This window comes from Hyposmocoma kahamanoa, unplaced genomic scaffold (assembly GCF_003589595.1).
Source record: "Hyposmocoma kahamanoa isolate Upper Pololo Valley unplaced genomic scaffold, ASM358959v1 64, whole genome shotgun sequence".
Classification (NCBI taxonomy): Eukaryota; Metazoa; Arthropoda; class Insecta; order Lepidoptera; family Cosmopterigidae; genus Hyposmocoma; species Hyposmocoma kahamanoa.
Genome location: NW_020653852.1, coordinates 17322042 through 17346590, shown reverse-complemented (window position 1 = coordinate 17346590; position 24549 = coordinate 17322042). Strand labels below are relative to the sequence as shown.

Genomic DNA, 24549 nt, shown 5'->3' with positions numbered 1-24549 from the left:
TAGAGTTAATTAGATGGAAACTAGGCAGATCTAGAATCCCTAACGAGGTCATACGTCAGAGAACTAAAGTGAGAACCGACATAGCTCGCAAAATCGGTAAGCTTAAGGCGATTATCACACTGCACCGCGCCTCGCGACGGAGCGCGGTGCAGTGTGTTAATCGCCTTAGTGGCAGTTGGCCGGGCATGTCTGCAGGAGGGTTGATCGCCGATGGAGCAGATTTGTTCTAGAATGACGACATCAAGGAAAACGAAGTGTGGGACGCCCTGCGGCAAGATGGACGGACGACCTGAGCAAGGTGGCCTGCAGTGGCTGGATGCGGGCGGCACAAGACCGAGAGACTTGGCGTGCTCTAGGGGAGGCTTATGTCCAGCAGTGGATGCGTGTAAGTTGATGATGATGATGAAGAGGTGGGAACTAGGGAAGATGTAGACCTCTACGAACATAATTTCGATCAAATTAAGGATGTCCTTAAAAGGTGCAGGAGAAAAATATGAAGGATGAACAGACATTTATATGTAAGAACATTTGTTAGATGGAGACGAAATAGGTTTATCAGTAGCGTAGCGAATGACGTTCATACGATGGTGAGACAGGCCGTGTGGTATGTAATTTTGAAAGTAAAATTTGTGTAACCGGTTTGCTCACTCTTCTTTGTGAATTATTTTCACGATTGGTGACTTGTGGCAGTGTGTAAATAGAAAATGATTTGTGGAGAATATTGATAATTTGGTTAACAAACAAGTTCTTTATTCATTATAGGTAATTACGAAAAATATTTGGCATGGCAGAATTTATCGTATATCACTTATATATCGGCTTACCTATTTAAAATATGTACCTTTCGCTATGGTGTTTGCTCCGGTCCTAATAGACACTTATGTCTGGCAGTGGAATGTTATACGTCATGTTTAAACCGGTTTTTGGCCCGCTGATTTACATAATATCTTTCAATGAATGTTATTACATACTTGAGTATAATTTATTTAAATCTACTACTTCATTATGGATTACAGTGCATTTATGGCAGTGGGGAGATTAAAAAGGTACTTTATTTATAACTAATACAATTAATTTTAAATATTAAATAATAAAAATATCATGAAAAAGGTTTTTATGGAAGTAATAAAATTTATGCAAGTTATTTTTACGATTTTAAGTTTGAGAATTTAAAATCGAAGCGCACTGTAGCAGGGAGTGCTTTCAACGCAGCGTAACACTACCACGCCGCAGTGCTTTTACGTCATAGCAGTGCGTTTGGACCATTACCGTCAACCAAATTTCATCCTGGTATACATGGGATAATAACCCGTTAACGACAAATCTTTGAGATTTTCGTCAATATCGTCTTTTTTTGACACTATTTTGTTCCGCGCATCTGCTCCGCACGCATATCGACCATATCAAATCTTTTCATAAATTCTTTACCAATCACCACTGATTAATACACATCGAGTATATAACCAGAAATAGAAACGAAATAAGGGCCATCCATCCCTGGCAACTCATCAGGCAAATGGGCCCTATATCACTTTTAAAGATCAACTCTCGTTTGCGCTGAAATTACAAATTAGAAAACTGAAATTGAACTATTTCATCTCCAACAACTGACCCGTGTGTACGTCTCCTTATATTCCAACAATATTCTGTATTTATTGTAACAAAGAGAATATCTCTAACAATGGGGCTGTTCTATGCTGTGGTGTGGGAAAAACAGCAAAATATCTAATACAAAACATACGGAATTACATTTCATCGTAAATTAAATATATAATTTTTCAATTATCGTCCATTTTAGCAAAGCTCAAGTTAAACTGGTAGTTTTGAAGTGAAACAATTGACGACACCCGTCAATTGTTTCGAATTCGGGCTGGCCAATTGGAGCGCAGTAGTCACTGTAATGATTTGGCAAAATAATTTTTAACCAAATTAAATAACTTTTCGTATCTATTTCTGATAATATGCTCGGTGTTAATATACTATAAATATTGCAAGCGGAGCAAAAGCCGCTTAACAAGAACTAGGTATTTTGATTCTCATAGTTATTACATATGTTACCTGTTACCACGTTTACAAATTAACCAACTCGGTGACATTCTGTTGCGGAGGCACCGAACTGGGTCTGAAGTATTGGCACAAGTTGTCGTAAAGAGTGAGTCGTGCTGCGCGCATATTCCAGGCGGGTGACGGAGGGGGACAGTCTGCATCTTCGCCGACGTCCCACGTGTCTACGGGGAGGACCGCTATGTCTTCGAACGGCTGCGTAGGCTCGGGCATATTGTCGTCTGCTCCTAGCACCTAGGGATTGGAAAGTTTGCTCGTTTTTTATCTTGTTACGGTAATAAAATTCGGATGAAATTGTACAATTGTTACCGAAAAATACTGCGTTGTTTGAATCAAAACCAATTTTTTTTTAAATTGATTTGGGACATAAATGATAGCAAAATTTACTTGTTATAAAAAGCTCATTCATATGCAATACATTTATTTTATATATGTATGAAAATAGCATTCAAATATAATAATTATGTACTTTAGTATCTATTGAAATTAATATTGTAGAAGAAATATTTAATGTGGGTTATACCATTTTTGCGTTGATAGCCTCCATTGGACGTAGTTAAACAAAAAGGATCCAATGCACATCCAGTCACTTTCCAGATATGGCAGATTAAGTTGAAAAGTGTTTCTCACTCTTGTTTTATTTTCAAAACTTGTAATGTTGTGTCACTCCAGAGATATTTATTTATGTTTATATGTTGGATTTTTTGAGAGATTCATCGAGTATATAACCAGAAATAGAGACGAAATATGGGCCATATATTCCTGGTAACACATTAGTGATACAGCCTTTATAAATATCAACTCCTGTTTTGAATTCGAATTTGAAATATAGACAGGCCAACTACTGAGACCTGTGTGTACGTCTTCGTATATTCCAAAAAATATTCTGTATTTATTGTAATAAAGATAATATCTCTAACAATATTCAACACAAAATAACAATGCTGTAATATTCGGTGGTGTGGAAAAAACAGCAAAACGTCTAATTACAAAACAAACGGAATCACATTTCATCGGTAATTAAATATTAAATATGTATTTTGCAATTTTCGTCCATTGTAGCATAACTCAAGTTAACTGGTCGATTTGAAGTGAAACAGTTGACGACACCCATAATTGTTTCGAACTCGGGCTAGCCAATCGGAGCACAATTGTCACAGTAATGATATGGCAGAATGGTTTTAAACAAATTAAATGACATTTCGTCTCTATTTCTGGTTATATACTCGATGAAGAGATTAGACTTTAGGAACCGTTTAATACACATAACTAATTTTTTGATAATTTTGTGGATTGGATCCTGTTTGCTTAACTACGTCCAATTATACCTATCTGGGATGCTATATCACAGTAATAAAATACACATTGAAACAAGTTTTGCTTTAAAAAAGAGATAAAGAAGAGGAACCGACGGCGGCCAGCGCCTGCGCCAGGTCGGGCGGCGCGCGCTGCGCGATGCGGCGCGAGTGCAGCGTGCGCGTGCGCCGCGGCGACAGCGCCGCCGCCACGTCCAGCTCGCCCGCGCCGCCGCTGAACAGCACCGTGGCCAGCTTCTGGAACCGCTCCACCTGCAACCCGCACATTGTCTCACGAGATATCCTGCAACCTCTCACGCTATGGTAGCGTGAGATTCCACAAAGTGCGCAAGAATTCTTCGTAATAATGCGCGACCTGTTTTTTGGCTCGTTTCTTATTTGTACGTTGCACAATTAACATAAAGTTTATTACTATACAACCATAGGGTTACAAAAATTCGCTTTCATTTCGTTCTGTGGGCAATGTAAATTGAGCCTTATTATCATACCTCTTATTCAACTAAATTCATTTATTGGCCTAGTTATAAAAAGAAGTTGCATTTGGTAAATCAAAATACTATAAAAATGGATTATTATTACAATTATTAGTACAATTTCATTAAATAAAATGAATCAAAATAAATACATTAAAACATTAAAAAAACATAAAAATTGTCATTTAAACCACTGCAATAACATAAAAACAAAACGCATCAACAATGTAACAAAATAATATAATAAAATTCTTTTTTTTTTTAATTGACGGGACGAACAAATCTTGCACCTGATGGTATGCTACACGCCTGTCCAACAGTTGCAGTGCCACTCAGAGCTTTAAATCGCAAAGGTCTGAGGGGCACTGCCACTACGCCCGTCACCCTGAGACATAAATTGGCAGGTCCCATGTGCCTGTAATTTCACCAGTAGGTACTCTTACCCTTCAAAACCGGCACACAGTAAAGCTGACATTACTGTTTGGCGGCAGAAATAGTTAAAGTGGCAGTACTTCCCTGGACGAACTATTTCAAAAGCTCTACTGCTACTATATTATTTAGTCTTACGTCAAAGATAAATCATTGTCAAAACTTCCAAATACACAATTATTATAAAAATTGGTCTTCTTTCAGAGACAGTTCCAGGAATACCTCTTTCATTACATTGCTTGTTTTCAAAAAATCGCTTCATTTTATTTTTAAACTCAGATGAAGGCAAATTTGTTATTGCTATAGGGGTAATTAATTATATAATTTGATTTCATTGTGCAGGCCGTGTTTTTGTTTTGTTTTGACGCGTCTAGGCTCGACGGTAAGATAAGGATGGTCTCTGCAAAAAAATGCATTTTCGCTTGCAACTGCATCAGAAAAATGCATAGAATTCTAATTAGGTTTAGATGTTGCAATACAAATCCTATATCACTATTTTCCTCGTGAAATTCCCTATCCGAATAGCATACTCTAATTAATAATAAAAACTTGCTTGATGGAGTTCCGATGCGATGAATTTAATTTAATCTACAATACATTGTAGTTTTAGATGTTACATTTTTTTAATAAACTTTAAAGTTCTTATAAACACTTGCCGTAATATTTACAAACCTGCTGTGGGTCACTGTGATCCAATGCCGTCCTAACGTCATTCCTCAAGTACTCAACTGCGGTGAGTTCTTTCCCCGAAGCACAAAGTTCTTTAAAGCAAGCCTCTCTCAGCGCAGCTCTAGCTGTTAAGAATACCCTCTCTATGGATGGCCGCGTCAGTTGTAAAGCCCAGAGGTCGTCCAATCGTAATCGTGGGCTTGTTTGGATACCAGGGTTGCCACCGAATAGATAATGAATCTGTGAATTATAAAGATCGATATTTAATCTTGAAAACAAAAAATCGCGAAAATCTTGGCAAAAACGAGACTGTTTTAACATACATAGAATAATACCCTACAGTAGTATGACAAAAAAACAGATTGAATAAAAGAGGAAAAATAAAACATTTTTTGTCATAACAATGATAGGGCGCAGACTCAGCATATGCCTAAGTTCCCTAAGGCGCTGGTTTTCAGTCAGAAAATCACTGAGATTCGATTCGCAACTCTGCGTAGCGCTAACTTGGGCAAAAACGAGGCTGTTTTAAACGTAGATAGGTAGATAAACACAAATTGTTCACTAGTATGACACAAACACAGATTGAATAAAAGAGGGAAAATAAAACATTAAAGAGTAATTTTCCTTTTGCATCCTCCAGTCAGGTAAGGGTTGTTTTCTTGCAAGTTATTGGCAATGAAAGAAAAAAAAATTAATATTATAACAAACACCTAGAAGTGAAATTATTAATTGAAATAATAAATAGGTTCCCTTTCCTTTTACTTATATAATAATAATAAAACTCGACCAAATTAAAAGCAATGTCAAGTATGAAGCTTCGTTGGCATCGTGCGTCTTTTAATATGGTCGGGTATTACGTATTTGACAGTAATTGTTTCGGACGGAAAGCTAGAGTAGACCCCAAGGTTTACCTTGGGCAGGGCTATAAGTGTGTGCGTTATTATTATTATTATCATGTACTCTGGTACTCATAATACAGGCAGCTCCCTAGTTTGAGTTCAAGTAATTGGTGTGGTTGTGAGGCACATCATTACATTATTACAACAGCCAATAATTGCAACCTTTTTATAAAAAGAAAACCGACCTCGTAAATTCGTGGAATTACATCTATTTGCCAAGTTTTATTGAAATCGGTTACCGGAAAGTGCGCGTAACAGGATTCATCCCTTAGTTTGCCACCTTTAGAGGTGGAATATTTCCTAATATTTTTGCCACCCTCTTTCCAACAAAAAAGGATCATCAAAATCGGTTCACAAATTATCGCGTAACACCTCCTTTTTTAACTCCGTTAAAAAAGTAAAAGGGAACAATAAAAACCTTTTTCACGGGGTCGTAGACGAGCTGGTGCGCAAACCTCGGCCGCGGCTCGTCGGGGGAAACGGTGTCGTTGCGGTACACGCACGTCCACGTCATGCGGGTCAACGAAAACACCCACAGAGTGTTGTACACGCGCTTGTCTTTCTCCTTGCTCATGCCCTGGGAACATTTTATAAGCAATAGTGAATGAGCATTTCTTTTTTTATGATACGTCGTGCGCCTGATGGTCATATGGTATACTGCCGTCCACTAACTAAAACGCGGCTTAATGACAAATGACGTTTCGGGGCCTTTACAGGTCCCATGGTCACGGTTGACTGACCATGGGACCTGTAAAAACCCCGACACGTCGGTTGGTTTGAAAAAATAAATATACGCGATTTAAATCCGGAAAAATAGTTTCATTTCCTATGTGTAACAATCGCGAAAACCTAAGAACTCGTTAATGACAAATGGTCAAATAACCGCTTGAAATAGCAAAAAATGAGCACAAAATTATTTTTTAATAACATTAGTTAACGTGTTCAACTTATCGGAATTTACCCGATAACCACGCATAGCTGAAAAATGACTGAAAAATTATTAAGCAATTTCAATTTTCTAAAACTGGGTTATGGTTTTTTATATCTCAAAAAAAAATGTCATTTAGCCGCGTTTTAAATCGTAAAAGCCTTAAATCGTAAAGATTGAGAAGCACTGCCGCTGCACCCGTCACCCTAAGACTTAAATTGAAAATTCCCATGTGCCTGTAATTTCACCAGCCTTAAAATGCTCACATTACTGGTTAGCGGCAGAATAGGGGAAAATGGAGCACTTCCCTGGACGAACTCTCACAAAGACTACTACTACTACTGCTACTAAAATCTCATTTAATTCCACAACTTGCACCCCTCAATTCTGGACAAGATATCAGCTGTTAATTTTTAATTATTCATCGAAGCGCAATGAGCGAAGCTTTCTTGGCATCCATACAAATTGCACAATCTAGGAACGGAATTACAAGGCCATTCTTCAACCGACATGCATGAAATTTGAAAGTAGCATGAAAAATACAATTCTAGAGGTCGCAAACGGGCAAAACTGTGAAAAAAGAAAAATAAGTAAAAAAAAAGGAAGAATACTGCGCTTCTATAGCGAATTTACATTCCGCATAGTTATTGCCCTTTTAGTATTTCGGCAGTATCGAGTTTTCCACTTAATAATTATAAATATATTTTAAAAATAGTATAAAAAAATATGGCGATCGTCGCCACTGCCCGGTTGTCAATCATTTGATGTGGAAACTCATTCAAAGAACGAAATCATTGCTAAATTATTGAGTAGTAACGTAGGCTAAGAGTTACTAACTCAATTGTGGATGTATTAAGTTGTCTGAATTATAAACAAACAAATTTGAGGAGTTTACAGCTATTTTTATGAAATTTCATTAGCAGTAGAGCTCCTTGTGGAAGAGTACGTCCAGGTAAGTAGTACTGCCTTACCTATTTCTGCCGCCAAGAAATAATGTGAGCATTACTGCGTACCGGTTTGGAAGGGTAAGGGTGCTAGTGAAAATACAGGCACTTGGGACTTGTCAACTTATGTCTCAGAGTGAAGATCTGTGCGATTTAAAGCTCTTTGTGACACTGCTACTATTATGGATAGGCGTGTCGCTTACCACCAGGCGACTTGTACGTCCCGTCACTTGGTATCATAAAAAAAAAAATTACTTCCTCAGATCCTTTTGTTTCTCCATTTACGAACTAAATAAAACTAGCTTCTCCATTTACGAACTAAAAAAAAACAGGGTCACCTTCGGCAGACTACTTCACCGTGACGAAGGAGACGCAGTCGACTCGGTGTAAACAGCGAGTCGACAAGGATTGATAGTACTCATTTGTCATTGGGTCATAAGCCGTTGATACTTACCGATAGCACGAACATCTCGTCGGTGTCTGGGTCCAGAGTGGCCCGCTGCGTGAACCCAGCTACGGGTGGACAGGCCGTGGCGGCTGCGCACAATGCGCCGTAGCGGCCCGTACTCACGTCCCACCACCACAGGTCGAGCAGGTGCTCTTTGTTGCGTTGTCCGGCGAAGATGTATAGGCGTCGCTGGACCTAAGATTCAACCATAACGTCATCATCATTTCAGCCAGAAGACGTCTATTGCTGAACATAGGCATGCTCTGCGCCGCTTGCATCCTGCGGATTTCCGCAGCCTACACCAGATCATTTGTACACCTTGTGGTTGGTTTGCCCACGCTACGTCTTCCGGTACATGGTCGCCACTCGAGAACTCTTCGGCCCCATCGGCCATCTGTTCTGCGAGCAATGTGCACTGCCCACTTAAGTTTTGCAATTCCTTGTGTAATTACTATTTGTTTTTTGACATATTCATTACTGAATTTTGGCTACACTTTACGGACTTTCTCTCGAACGAACCAGATTATTACCTAAAGTGAAAGCTGTCAAATCACGACATTTCTATTGAAATTAAAAAGGTTTCAGTTAATTGATAATTTCCTATATAATTTTTGAAATTCGTCATCAGTTGTACATCGGTACACAATAGGGCCCAAAAATAAAGTGATCCTTTCCTTGAGAAAGCGTGGGAAAGCTTGGGTGGCCTTGCGTTCACAAAACCCCTATTGTGCCAGCAAAATTTCCTTGAGAAACCTTGGGTAATAGGTTGCCAGGCGCTCGAGAATGATTTTTACTGCACTCGCTGCTGAGTACTCACTGGGTGGAAGAGCATGGAATGGGCGACACGCGGCTGCGGCGCGGGCAGCTCGTGTCGGTCGGCGAGCATCAGCTGCCACGAGCCCGTCGCCACGTAGTACGCGTACAGCCCGGAGTACTGTGGCGTCACCACCTCCTCGCTACGCGGTCCATCCGCCCAGAAAGATCATATTTATAGAAGATAATTATAAATATTTTTATAAAAAAAAGCCGACCTCAAAAGTTCATGGAATTACATCTATTTGCCAAGTTTTTTTGCAATCGGTTACCGGAAAGTGCGCGAAACTGGATTCATCCTCTAGTTTGCCAACCTTAGAGGTGGAATATTTCCTTCAAATTTAAATGGGACCAATAATGAGGCGCCCTCTTTCCAACAAAAAAAGAACATCAAAATCGGTTCACAAATACCGGAATAATAGCGTAACATATACAAAAATTACAATCGGATTGAGAAGTTCCTCCTTTTTTGAAGTCAGTCAAAATTTATAAGAAGTAACAATAGATATATATAAATATGTTAACGGAAATCGGTTAATGGGAAATGGGTGAAATCATAGATTTAGTATATCCATAGATTGGCCCTGAAATATTGGAGATGAGACCAAAACAAAAATACATCTGTGTACGTATAATGTGCATGTGTGCAAGATAAATAGTGTTGCGCCATCCACTGATTTAACTTTAATATCGATTAACATATTACACCGGCATTTCACTTCGTCGTATTCACCAAAATGTCTTATCGCAAAACGCCGAGGCGTTAATTCACTAATTAATTAATGATTCAATACAAAATTAAGAAAGCTACTATCACCTTTTTGGCAGTGCCATAGGATGGTAGGTAAACAATGGGGACTTTCACCCAAGATAACACTATGGCTCTACAAAACGGTGATAAGACCCATGATCAGTTACGGCGCGATAGTATTGTGGCCACGAACCAGGCTGACGACCGCAACCGACAAGCTGGACAAATTCCAAAGACTGGCCTGCATGGCGACGATTAGCTGCATGAGGACAGCTCCAACTGCGGCCCTTGAAGCGATGCTGGATCTGCGACCCCTCTCACTGTTCATTAGACAGCAAGCGGCGTCAACAGCAGTGCGCCTAAACAGAGCAGGCCTTTGGAAACACACGAGGACCTCTCATACAGAAATTCCTTATAAGATTGTTAAAGAGGAACCCCTACTGGACTACAGAACCAGAACGTAGCTTTACTCTTTGCTTGCCTCTAAAGGAAAAGCATTTTTCCTCAAAGTGTTTGCTGCATATTTTTGAAAACTTTTTGGGAACCCAATCTTCTCTCTTCAATGTTTTGAGGAAATCTGAATCAACAACAATAATTAACATAAAAAATGGGTGCCTCAACTACGCTATTAAAAGAAATTTTCGTTTTAATGTAGACAAAAAATAATGCACTAATGCAATTTAATTAAATATAAAATACTAAAGCCAGAAATTTCTGATTCAATAATATTAAGTATGAAGATGATTTCGGCTGTATGCAAGCCACGCCTTTGCCTTTCTTTTTTTCAGTTAATGACATCTCGATAACATATTATCGATTGCGTCAATTTCTATGAAAGTGGGGTTATGAATTTCAGAAATTCACGTATTTGATATATTTTTTAATTGTATTTTTTAATAATAACCCAAATGTATACGAATATACATTTGGGTTATTAATCCACTTGAATGGTACAATTTTACGGATATATTTATGTAAAAAACATTTGTGGTAGTGCTTTTAGACAGCTAAAAATTTTAATAGTACTTACATGTGACATGTACAATTCTGCGAGTTTCCTTTTTAGATGAGTTACATCCGGGCACTGAACACGTTACCATGACCAATAAACGTCCGTTTAACACTATTTCACATTTTAAAACCAATTATTTTTCAAAAATAAACGAAATTTGTTTCGTTGTCAGCTGACCCTAGGTTCATACAGGTTCATAGCGTATAATGACGTGGTCTCGTCTATCCACCTCGCTCTAACATACGTGTATACTAACGCTCCTTCACTTGCATTGCCAATCTATGGGTACCTATATACTAAATCTATAGGTGAAATTGTATAAGCCGGATTCATCCCCTAATTTGCTTAATCGGGGACTAGACGTACGACGTGGTTGTGGATATTCCAAATATACGTACGAAGCATTACGCTTCTACATTTATATAGCGGCTGTGGAGTGGAATTCCCTGCCTGCATAGTTATATAAAAACATTTCGAAATTTGCATCATACGAAATATACTAAAATGAACTAATTACGTATTAGCTGGTAAGACGCGTCCTCCGAATACGTAAATCGTCTGCGTGTCTGGGTCGATGCACATCTGGTGGTCAAATACGAGCCGGGGCCCCCCTGCCGCTGCCGTGTCACCGCACACGAGAGTCCACGTACCGGCTTCGATGTCGTACATGTACAAGTCGCTCTGAAACCACACAAGCAATAATATTATAAGTATTATATTTATTGTAAATATTATATGTATATTTAGTAGCAGTAGAGCGCCTTGTGAAAGAGTTCGTCCAACGAAGTACTGCCACCTTACCTATTTCTGCCGCCAAGCAGTAATGTCAGCATTACTGTGTTCCGGTTTTGAATGGTAAGGGTGCTGGTGTAATTACAGGCACATGGGACCTGCCAATTTATGTCTCAGGGTGACAGGCGTAGTGGCAGTGCCCTCAGACCTATACGATTTGAAGCTCTGAGTGGCACTGCAAGTGTTGTGGACAGTAATCTATCACAAAGTCGAACTTTTTTTTTTGCCCGAAATAACGTTTGTTCGAATTTTCATTACACCGAAAACCGAATTATTACGAAACAGTTGTTCTTTCAGGATATGTTGAATGTTTATCGCAAATACATGATTAGGTTCGGTTAGGTTCAGTTAAGCTAGCTTTAAAAGAAAAAAAACATTTTCCTCTCATACTTACTTTCGAGGTTATGAAATTTCGACCAAACGTTATTTCACGAAAATGTCATTTCGGACAACTGATAGGTAACCGCTATGGACAGGCGTGTAGCTTACCATCAGGCACACAACTTGTTCCTCCATTCACTTAATATTATAAAAAATAATAATTAAAGTGTCAATGTACAATCCATGCCCTATGTATGATAGTTGACCTAGGCATGCACGATGCTTTGAATCGATTTTTTGGATCGTAATAGATCATTTGCCTCTGGATCAATCCACAGATCAGATGGTATGCTCTTGAATCGATTTCATAAAAGACTTTTCAAAATTAATTTCGTTAAAATAATTTTTTTGACAACCTTTCTGGCTTCAGTCGGTTACGACTTTCATCTAGAGTGATACTAGTCAGTGGGAAAAACGTTCAGATGGCCAAGAAGTAGCGAAAATCGCCAAATATTGTAGACTTATTTTACTTAGATGTTACCAAAGTGCTTTTCTTGCAGGCCAATATAAAATAGGGGTTCAGAAAGGGATTGATTTGTTTAAATTATGAATACACTCTAAACGATTTGATTCGCCTTAACGTTGAATCGATTTACTTGAAAATCGCATTGAAATGAATCGATTAAAAAAATCGCTAGATCATATACACTTGAATTAATGTTCATAAAAAAAAGATTCATGTGCATCCCTAAGATGACGCCCTAACCGATCATTTGTTTCTGGGTAGATAAGCGTGAAGAAAAGTGTAAGCTTGGCGCCATTTGCACACGAGTTTTTATTGTGTCGCCTCCATCTCTTGAGGTCACGGGTTCGACCCCCGGCCGGGTTATTATAGTAAAACTGGTAATGGTCATTGTAGTAAATTATCTCGGGCCTGGGTGTTTGTGGTATTTTGGTTGTTTCCGATTTCCATAACACAAATGCTTTAGTTACTTGCTTTGGGATCGGAGCAACTAATGTAGTCTAATATTTGTTTATATCTAAGAGAGAGATTATTTACATTTTATAAGGCACACTCACGGTCATGTTAGCTGGCACTCGTTGTGCATTATCTAAATATCGTCCGAGTGTGTACAGTCGGCGCCGCAGCGGGTCTAACACCATCTTGTGGCAGGAGCGTGGTGATGGCCCGCCCACATGATTACTGTGCCAGCAAAGGAGGGACCAACGTTCCGTCACTGTATTGAATGACCACAGATCGTCGAGGTCTTCAGTGCCGTTCCAACCCCCAAAGAGGTATAGTGTACCTGTAATAAATATGTTTTTTGAAACACAATTTGAAAGGGTGCACCAATTTTAGCTAAAAGATATTAGAAATAAACTTCCTTTACAGATATTCTTTAGGTGCATTTGCCTTTTCAGCTTTTAAATTTCTATCCTAAGGGTGCCTGAAAGAAATTGCTACTTAGCAACAAGGCCGTCCGTTGTACATTAGCTTTCTCTGTGATACTTACATTACTATTTTAATTAATAGCCTCCATAGCCGAACGGTCACCTTACGGACTGCCACGTAGAAGTTCTGGGTTCGATTCCCGGGCCGGGAGAAATACTTATATGGCTTATACTTATTTCTCTCGTGAGTTTGGATGTAATTTGTAGTTGTCTATGTGGTGTGTCCATGGCACCAGGGATACAGGGTTTCCCTAGTGCGGGGTTATGAGTGTGTATGCTATTATTGTTATTATTGTCTGGCGTCTAGCACGGTTTGCTGGGAGACGTTGGTTCGAATCCAACCGGAACGAAGTGATTTTTTTCCAAGTGTTCGATCTTTGTATTAATAATTCTAACAAACTAGTGGAGTAATTTCACAAAAAAATAATTGAATATCATGGTGGTGATAAATACTGACACCCATAAAAATTTCATTAAATAGAACAAGTTTTATAACATAGGTAGTAAATCCAGTGTACATAAAGAACTCCTCGCAGATGTTTGTCCCTATAGTACCTGAGATGTGTGAGGTATGGCTGTACCTGTGGTGGCATCGACGACGAGCTGGTGTCCGCCGCGAGGGCCAGGCTTGGAGCAGCAGCTGCTGGACGCACTCGGGTTCGCGGTCGTCACGTGACACGGCTCCGACACCTCCACCACTCCATTCGCGTTCGGCGGCAGCTCCTGGTAAATAATAGCTTCAATTTCGATTAAGTCATTATTTTAAATGACAATAACTCGAAAATCTAGCAAATGCAGGTCTCCTTAGTACATTTTTCATCACTCTGACACGTAAATAGTGATTGTATTCATGTTACCTTGACTATAATGCCCCAAATAAAACCCTCGGGCTCTGTTTCTTCTCATTACAGCCATGGTCGGTAATGAGAAGAAAAAAACCCCCGAGGGTTTTGTTTGGGGCATGGAATCATACTATTTACGTGCAACATTGAAAAATATAGTATGTTTTGCATGCGGCACGGGAATTACGAATCGATTCCGAAAGCCTTCGACTTCGGGCGTCTAATATAGTCTCGTTCATAAGTTCTTATTTACCGCCCTTAATACACAATGTACTGTGATGATGCAACCTCTTTCACATAATACCCATGAATAGGAAGGGAAAAGAACAGGTAAAGTAAAAGCATAACCGTCCAAAATGGCTTGTATTTTCCAGAAATATTATGCTTTACAAGCAGTTCGGTTAGATGATTTTCAATGTTATAACTGGTCAAAATTTTATGTGAAGTCGAGCATGTGTGCTCGCTTCGGAAATTTAGTAAAATGTGGCGACGCGACGGAAAGAAGAAAAGTAAGAGTGACGAAGAAAGGGAATTTAAGAACGATTAAAAATTTCAAAGTAGAAGGGCAGGAACTAGACAAAAGGGTGATAAAAAGGTGGGATGACGATGAAAGAGGTCGTACCGGCATACTATTATTAACACGTCATCAATCAAGCCAAACATTATACGTCCTACTCTGCCCTCCTTATTATAACTACTTAATCCAGTTTTTGGCGAAATTGATTTAATAACATATACCCCGATTCTTCGATATTTTAATCAAACGATTCGATAGGATATCATTCGCGTATCGTAGGGCGTTTTCCGATCTATTTATAACATTCCTAGTTAAACGTTGGATTTGGATTCGGATACGATATCGTTATCCAACAGCGTTTATGGCGTTAATCGGTGAAATAGATTATATGATAAAATGAAATACCTTTTAAATACATTTGTAAGACTTTAAAGGCCTAAAGTATAGGAATGCATTAAAGTAAATTAATAAAATTTAACAAAATCCAGACTTTATTTAAAATAATAATAAGAATAATAATACATTCTTGCTTTGTAAACAATAGGACGTTCGGTAACTTTTATTCGATAACTGTGTTCTGAATAAAGTTTGTAGCCTTTGCCGATCGAGACATTCGTGTAATCGTACGGGTGTGACGTCATTCCGGATCGGTTTCGAACACAGCAGTCTGACGTTCGATTCGGGTGTTGTGAATAAAAATGAAAAGAAATCGGTCGACAACTCAGTTATCGTAACGTTCAGAATCGACCCCCTGGAATCAGCGAAACAAGATCTACAACCTCCTTTAAGTGGTTATTTCGTTTAAATTTTATTGTTGATCAAAATCAACGTAATTTATATTTTTCAAATAAAAAAACACTTTAGGTGCCAATATCTCGAAATGCAAAAGCGTTAGTTATAACAAGGAGGGCAGTACTGATGAGCACGGGTTTCCTCTAAGGAGGGTTTACGCCGTAATCCGTCACTCAACTCAATGGGGGTTGGGATCTTCACACGTTTTCCAAGGGTTCTTTGACGTACAGGTTTCATAATGATGTTTTCAGTGATAACTCTTTTATATTCATTATTTCAATGTATTAGTTTGTTTTAAAATACGACGTCTCTGATATTTTAACTATCTGAAAACACAGTTTTACTGAAATTATAGGAGTTTAACATGCTTTGGATTAACTTGGCCTAAGGTTTACTCAATACTCAATATATTTATTGCATTCATATGGTACATACATGTCTTAATATTACAATAATGCTACACATATGAGCCCTTTATTAGGGATAACAATAAGAGCAGAGGTAGGCCAATGTTTCAATTATTTATTAGAGTTCTTATTTATCAAATAATGATATTAAAAAAATGTCATGTAATAAGAAATAAATACGTCATATTATAAGCAGAATTATGTCACTTGAAAGTTTGAATTTAATTAGATTACAATAGCATAACTTTACTAAGTTATGCTATTGTAATCTAATAATATAAATATATAAAGTAATAGTTTACCAAGTTTAAAAAGTAAAACTTAGCAAAATTTTACTATATAATTAAGATTTATTTATTATTCAAATTTATTATATTATTATTTTTACTTGTCATCACATTATTCATTGAAATTGTAATAGCATTTATTAATAAGATGTAATTTTAATTTATTTACAAACAGTGAATGCTTTTCCTCGTTTTTAATTTTTAAATTTTAAATTAATTTTTATTTAATTTTTAAGTTTTAAATTTACAGCTTATAGTTTGTTTTAAAAACAGAGTTTGGTCGGTAACAATGAGGCCTTCAGTTAGTGTCGATAGCTTTCATAACAGCGTACACTAACCTCGGGCCTGTCGGCGTCTGCGCAGCAAGTGTCCCTGATACGCGGCGTCTGTAGATCACCGCAACACAGTTCTGCCTCCACGCCAGACGAACACGCTGACATCTGCCGCCATACAGGCTTGTATGGTTGCCAAGACATGTACCAATCGAATTCGCCTTCTGCACAAACAAATCATTAGTAATGGAAAATTAATATTAATAATGAAATTGAGAAATGGAGACAATATTGCATGCATTAGGTTAAGTATAGATGACAAAAAATGTACGCGCGTAATTTAAAAAAATATGGCGCGTCCTGATATTCATACATTTTACATACAGCCGTTTACATGTAGGCGCGGGACCGCCGCGTTCAGGAGAAATACTTTAAAACGCGAATCACTGTTGCCAACGCGCGTCACCACGGGTTTAGAATTATAGGCACTGACAGTGTGCCTGTTCAGATGACGTTGACTACAAGTACTTGCGCGCGTTTCCTTTTGTCATCTGAACGTTGTCGCGAGTTGACACGCGGCATGTGTGCATCCATCTGAACCTAGCCTCGTTGTGATTGTGATGTGATGTCATTATTACACCTGTCCATAACAGTTACGTAAAGATCTGAGGGGCACTACCACTGCGCCCGTCGCCCTGAGACGTAAGTTGACATGTGCCATGTGCCTGTAATTTCACTAGCACCCTTCAAAACCAGAACACAGTAATACTGACATTACTGCTTGGCGGCAGTACTTCCCTGGACGAACTCTTTCACAAGGAGCTCTACTGCTACTAAAAATCTTCTACAAGGAGAGGGTTTAAGCGAAGTAGTATGTAGAAAGTATAACAAGAGAAGTAGTGTATAAAATGAACTGCATGACAAAAATATTCAACACAAGACAATACAAATATTCTTTATTACAAAAAAAAATAAATAAAACAATTTCAATTTTATTGTGTAAGCAATACACAGCAGAGTTGCTCGAAGATGATGAACATATCTTTAAAAGCAATACTTAATTTGGTTCTTTAACTTCCAAGTAAAGAGGTCGAGCGGCTCAGGCGAATCAGAGCAAGTCCGTTTCGGCAGCCACTTATGACGAAAAAAACGCTTAAAAAAACGCGAAAATAAACTGATTAAGGAAATCAGAAAATGGTTAATGACTCCTAAAGACCCCCGCATACCAATTTTCAGCCGGATTGAAACAAGTTTTTCTTCGGCTGCCATTTTGAATTCGCCATCTGTTTTTTTTAACCCAGGGAGTTGACCACTATTAATCTCTATGACAATCCTTCGAGCACCTCCTACCTATCTCTAATAGTTTTCGTGATAGGAGACTTTGAAATTTGTATGACGGCCATCTTATTTATTTGAATTTCGAACACTTTTTACTTCCGGTGGAAATTGACCACGGTGTATCTCATAAAAGTGCACAAATATTCCCTCCATATATTATAGTTTTTGCAGGCCGTTGATCACTCTTTCATATTTTCCACATTTAGGTCTTCTCATATTTTTTTATTCTTTGCTTTGGAATCTATCCGCGTACAACGGTATAATATTTTTTTTCCACCATATCGGGAAGTATGCGTTATATTTCTATCGGTAAGAACTTGTAGCTTTATTTAAATAATAATATCTAATTGGAGCAACAAAAACTGTTGCGACAATTGACATTTAGAATGTAGTTTTATTGTAGTTTAATCAAAATTTTACAATGAGCAATTTACATTTTAGTAGTTTCTTTTTCGAAGGTAACAGAGCCGAATTGCGGCCACAGATAAAACGTGCGTGTGATAATATTCTATATGGCACATTTAAAAGGTCTTATAATAAATACGGTATATGACCCAGTCAGGGTGTTGCATATAGGCTTAAAAAACGAAAAGTTATATATTAATGTACCTGGTACTTGGTGTAACGGGCTGGTGTCCGCAATTCGACGTCAAGGCGCCTATTTATATATTAATATATCGAGTACTTAGTTTTCGCAATTATTAATAGAAATGAACGTTTCTGACTGAGATGGTAAAGTCATCAACCAGTTATGTGTAATATGAAATAAATAGAGTGATTTCCATTAATTTACATCATTTATTTGTGAAGATATGTAATTGGCTCTCAGTTGTTGTTACTATTATTTATTTATTTTCATTTACTTATCTAAACACAATCCCACAAAACTATATAATTAATGAAATGGACGTGAGCTTTCCGTGAGATACGACATTAATTTGCATGGTATAAATTCAGATACTTGATGAACTTACCTTGCATAGCCTCTTCAAGAATCTCCTCAGCGAGTTTATAGTCGCCATTCTCAACTAACGCGTTCCATAATCTAGCCTGCAAGGGGCCCTCAAGTTGCACTCCGCTTTCGCGCGACAGCGCTTCGAAAGCGTCCTTGTACCGGCGCCGCCGTAAATGTTTAAGGAGTATACGTACTGCTTCTTCTTCTTTACGCTGTAAATAAAGTTGAATTTTCATTCAGTGTCTTACCAAAAAAAGTTCGCTCTGGTGTTTGCTTTGCGTTTTTGTATCTGGTTAAAAAATTGTTTAGTAACAGTAGAGCTCCTTATGAAAGAGTTCGTCCAGGGAAGTACTGCCTGGCCTATTTCCGCCGCCAAGCAGTAATGTGATCATTACTGCGTTCCGGTTTTGATAGGTAACGGTGCTTGTGAAATTGGAGGCACATGGGATTTGTCAACTTAAGTATCAGGGTGACGAGTACAGTGTCAGTGCCCCTCAGATCTTTGCGATTTAAAGCGCTGACTGGTATTGTAACTGTTATGGACAGGCGTGTAGCTTACCATCAGACGCACGACTTGTTGTTCGCCCCGTTATGATAAAAAAAATTGAGGGATAAAAAGACACCTTCCCTGTATTAGATTTCATCATAAATTGGATTTGTTGTTTCATGATATTAAGTGATGGGATGAACAAGTTGAGGTGGTAAACGACACACCTACCTTAAACATTTGCAGGAGTTTACTAAAACATGGATAATTAAAATATAGAATAATTTTGTAAATTATCAAGGTCATAATATTATAATTTAATATTCAAATGACAAGGGTTATAATTGTCACTAATATAAACAATCTTAGTTAATTTTTTTTTGTCATTTCCTTTCTAGACTCTGACGAAGCAGATTCTCATGGTAAATAGGCTAAACCAGCTTTATATTATTTTCAACAGTCACAAGGAGACAGATAAAATTTTTTATTCCAACATTCCATTTTTTGTCTCAACAAGTGTATATGGGAGTAGCTCAATCAACGTTGCACTGACCTCAGCAGATACTTGTGGTTAATAATTCTTTCCCTGTATGCAATTATCTATCATGTTTTTTAATTTTTCCTCAATGACCCACCATTTCCATGTATTTATGAAATTCTTCATTTTTATAAACCATGGTGCTTTAGCTGCTGTTTTTGGTACTGTTCTAAAATCACTGATTTTGCAAATGAGAGCCTCTAAAGTGATGTAACTTTGATATTTATACAGGGTGTCCCAAAAATACCACGTCAGAGCGTCACTGTGGGTAGGTGAGCTCTATACCTACCAGGAAAAACTAATTTGACCTTAGTAACAGTCTTTGGGTTTTCGAGATATTGGCACTTTTTCATTTTTTTGAAAAATCTTTACTTTTTGTTGGGTTTTAAGCTATTATTGCCATGGTTAGCTCCAGATGATTGTTATTTTTATTTGTCGGGTATTCTGAATAGTTTTTCCAGGTACTGCAACTAATATTTTAATGAGAAAATAAAATGTGTTTCTTAAATATTGTTATTTACTTTGTGGTACAATAAAGTGTTTAAATAAATAGATAAAATGTGAAAAAAGTTATTAATTTGGTATACCTCATACCCTTTTAAAAAGTGAAACATTAACTTTGAATAGCTAGTGTGAAAATAAATTCCGATCGTTCGCACGCAAAAACGCACACCCACACACGCACACATGCACGCACGGACGCACTTTGCTTTGCATTACAATTACTTAATCTGTTATTGTCCACCTGTTAAATCCTGTTTATACATTTAGAATCATTGAGCCAATTTGTAAAAGCAGTTTGCTGCAGATGTTTTGTTTATTTATTACATCAATGGTATTTGAGCTGTTAATTTACCAAATATTAAACACATAAATGTCCTATAAAAAAAAAATACATTAAGAGATAGTGGTATACTTATCAAACTACTTACCAAATTAATAGTATCCAATGCATTGCTTATCAAATCCATTTGGTTTTTGCCCTGCAGCTCTATGTACCAGATAGTATAGTTGTATGCAGGTCCCCACGACTGCAGCGGCACTATTTTTATGTACTGTATGGGAAGGTACAGGCCTTCTAGAGTTCGATGTCGCAGACGAAATGGGTCTGCTTGATTGTCTTTCTTTAGACCACTGAAAATGCATATTACGCTAATGTTGTATGATTACATTTAAAAAGAGTACCAGTATACTCTTGTATACTTAAAGTGACAAACATGTACAAAAGCATTGATGCACATTCTTGCAAATATATCATGCCAGGATCATAGCAAGTGGGAGGCTGTGGTCTTTGCCTCCCCAGTGGTAAAAGGGCTACAGCTTCGTATATGTTTGTAAAATATATGACAATAATAATGTGATCTCTCTCAGTGAACAAGGAGTATAAAAGAAATACATAAGACTAATCCGACAGATATACAAAAAGTACTACAGGAGACGAATTCCAAATCAGAAAGGGTGTCTGTCAGGGGGATCCTCTATCCCCCAAAATATTCACTGCTGTCTTGGAAAGTATATTTAGACATCTGGCTTGGGAGGAATATGGCTTGAGTATAGATGGAGTACACCTTAACCACTTGAGATTCACAGATGATCTTATACTCTTGGCCAAAAACTCAAAAATGCTACAAACTATGCTTCAAGAATTGGACATGGAAAGCAAAACAGTAGGACCCACTATGAACACCAGCAAAACGAAATTGATGACAAACAATAACAGGTTGTGATAACTGGAAATATAATTGAATATGTGGACGAATACGAATACTTAGGCCAAATAATATAACAAAGGACCAAACAGACAAAGAAATTGAAAGAAGAGTCACAAATTCGTGGAGGAAATTTGGTCACACAAAGAAGCTCTGAAATCAAAAGAAATCAATACACAGTACAAATTTAAGGTAACAAATATGTGCATTGTACCGGTGACCACATATGGATGCCAGACATGGTCACTTACTAAAAAATATTACAAAAAACTTTATGTTTGTCAGAATAGTACGGAAAGTGTGCTCAACATAAAATTTAAAGATAAAGTAAAACTGACCACAATTAAAAGCAAATCAAAGACTAAAAAAGTTACACACATAATAAAACAGCAAAAATGGCGTTGGACAGGACACATGATGAGAGAAAAAAATTGATAAATGGACAAGGGATATTGTGGAATGGTACCTAAGAGAGGGAAAAAGGAAGAAAGGGAGACCATACTTTAGGTGGGAAGACATTATGAAAAGTTTTTAGAAGACTGTGTAATGTGACTGTATGCCGAAAACTATCTAACAAATAGACAACATAAAATGTGAATAATAGAAAATAATATCAAGTATTTAATTTCCAAACAAAATTCAATTTGTAATTTCTTTATTTTAATTTTGTAAGTAAACTTAATTAATTTCGAAGTTTGTCATTTAGATGACTTCAGAATAAATGGTAAAATGTGCAGGTAGTTAACTACATAAATGTATGTACATATGTACATCAGGGGTACATTAAATACACTTTTTTATAACTTTTACTAAGCAAATATAAGTAATACTTACGCCGATAGTAACAATGATAGGTTATTTTCATCCATTCCTCCAAATATTTGGAATTTCTTCAGGTCACTTACATGAGCTTTTTTATACTTTCCGAATTTTATTGTTTCCACGATCGCTGGAGATTTTAGTTTGAGCATTATGTATTGGGAAGGCGTATTACTGTCTGTGAACCATCTGGATAATTGATCAGATGGTTCATCTACCATTATGTTCCTGAAAATTGAAGTGAATATTTATTCGTTTTCAGGTAAATTATTATGCTATTTTCAAGTGCAAGGAAAAAGAAAACTGGTGGTTTTTGGTAAGTATTTTGCAAAGAGAACATATCACATCTCAGAATAAACGTTCTTAAAATAAATAAAGCTAATTTGCAAGGAGAACTGTGCGCCCGGAATATTTACGCGCAACAATGAAATATAACTTACTCTGGCATGTAATTCGCAGAGTAACTTGAATATTTGTGAATTGTGTAAGTCAGCTTTACAGTTTCAGGTTTTTCTTCCATTTTTTGTGTTATTTTGTCGATTATTAATGGAATTTTTCAATATTTATTTTATTCAACTGATTGACCGACTGTCAATGTCAGCACGGAACGGAAGTATCTGTTCAGAAACATGTTATTAAATTCTCCATGACGGAAACAAAGTTTTTAGATATTATGAACGTTTTTGTAATGGCTTTGCCTTCACATTTAGCCAATTAAAGGGTCTATAGTCGTCACAAAATAATAGATCATATTTGACACATGTCATCGCAACGTAAATAGTGATGTGAACTGCAATATCGGTAACCAGTTTAAACGATTCTCACGAGAAATCGATTAAAAATTTTAGGAGTTTGTAATCGTTTAGGTTATTTTTCTGTTCATTGCTTTTCAGTTCTAGATATATCAATCAACATTTATTTAAACGTTATACAGTTTAATAGAAATAATAAGTAAGTATTTTAAGTGAGCACAACGGCAACCTGTACTTGTTGTTGTATTGTAGTTATACATTAGCATAGTTCACGAGGATAACCTGTACGTAAATAACAAAATTCTGAAGTAAAACAAAAGACCTCCTTATTGGAATTTTTTATTTATCAACGTCATCGGAAGATGAACCAAAACCATCTGTTGAGCTAGTTTCACCAGTCCATATAATTAACTCGTTTTCAATTAAATTATCAATATTAACATCTCTGTCAAAATCTTCTTTTATTAGTTTTCTAGTTTTTTCCACCACCTTTCTCCAGTCTTCCTTTGTTACTTTAGTACATGCTTCCTTTAATAAAGTCATCATTTTTTTTGTGGAGAACGGTGGCTTAGTATTATTACGTCCTGCGTAGCCTGTAAAAAAAAAACACTGTTGTAAAATAGTAATGTTCCTTCACAGTGATATTACAAATTCGAAAGTTTATATGTTACCTCTTTACATTTGTACTTTATTAAAATATGCTACTAGTACAAAATAAGTCTTAATATATACGAATTTAAAATAACAGTATTAAATGCAAAAATATTAACCTTTAATTTGAGCCCAAATCAACTCAATAGCATTGTATTGACAGTGGTACGGCGGTGTCCTTATAATTTTATGTCCATGCTCAAGTGCCAATTCATCAATTTCATACCTAAGTTTTGTAGGTCTATGCTCTCGCACTAATCTTAACAATTCCACTTTCAATAGCTCCATGTCAGCTTCGACACCATTCCTCTGTAGCCATGCCACCAAATCAGCCTTTTTATTTGCCTGAGTCGGCGCTCGATCTATTTGAACCGAATGATACGATGCATTGTCCATAATTATTGTACATTGTTCGGGGAGGTTCTGAAGTAAAGTTTTAAACCACTCTTTAAATTTGTTTGCGTCCATTTCTTCGTGATATTCTTTTGTACTTTTTGATTCAAATGCTAGTAAAGCATTATTAACGAAACCTCCCCCGGCTGATCCAGCATGGCAAATTATGAGGCGACCACCTTTTCCCATTGGCACTTTCGAGCTGGATGCTTTAGTGTCGTCGGTCCATGATTGTGGTACTGTGTGGTTTGAGTTCAACCAAGTCTCATCGATAAACACAACATTATCCCAATTTGTAATTTTATTCATTTCTCTCAAAAATGAAACTCTTTGTAATATTAAATCATGTCTTTCCATCATAATATTTCTTTTGTCAGACTTCTTGTATTTAAAACCAATTTTTTTCAAAATTGTAATCAGTGAGGTAGCACTCCCAGTAAATAAGCCAAGCTCTCGAAGTGATACCAACAATTTACTCA

The 24549-nt window shown here is 37.2% G+C and overlaps 2 protein-coding genes across 2 annotated transcripts; both read right to left on the bottom strand.

Annotated features, from left to right (window-relative positions):
• Nucleotides 1-1881: 1881 nt before the first annotated feature.
• On the bottom strand, nt 1882-22794 carry LOC113230917 (muskelin). Its single transcript, XM_026465027.1, has 14 exons — nt 22715-22794; nt 22290-22502; nt 20679-20880; nt 18741-18933; nt 16495-16652; nt 13893-14034; nt 12940-13166; nt 11264-11427; nt 8988-9126; nt 8177-8365; nt 6269-6427; nt 4955-5191; nt 3477-3632; nt 1882-2298 (listed from the first exon to the last, which is right to left on the bottom strand). The coding sequence occupies exons 1-14, from the start codon at nt 22792-22794 to the stop codon at nt 2071-2073; spliced, it is 2487 nt and encodes an 828-aa protein (XP_026320812.1). The 3' UTR covers nt 1882-2070.
• A 997-nt stretch (nt 22795-23791) lies between these two features.
• LOC113230916 lies at nt 23792-24379 on the bottom strand. Its single transcript, XM_026465026.1, has one exon. It carries the CDS (start codon nt 24377-24379, stop codon nt 23792-23794), a length of 588 nt encoding a protein of 195 aa, XP_026320811.1.
• Between the last annotated feature and the right edge of the window lie 170 nt (nt 24380-24549).

Excerpts from the sequence above, each read along its gene's own strand:
- LOC113230917 (XM_026465027.1), bottom strand. The coding sequence starts at position 22,794 with ATGGAAGAAAAACCTGAAACTGTAAAGCTGACTTACACAATTCACAAA. Across the intron at positions 9,127-11,263 it reads CGCGTCTTACCAGCTAATAC|CGAGGAGGTGGTGACGCCAC; the intron begins GTAATTAGTTCA and ends TGGACCGCGTAG. Across the intron at positions 6,428-8,176 it reads ACGAGATGTTCGTGCTATCG|GGCATGAGCAAGGAGAAAGA; the intron begins GTAAGTATCAAC and ends AAATGTTCCCAG.
- LOC113230916 (XM_026465026.1), bottom strand. The coding sequence starts at position 24,379 with ATGAATAAAATTACAAATTGGGATAATGTTGTGTTTATCGATGAGACT.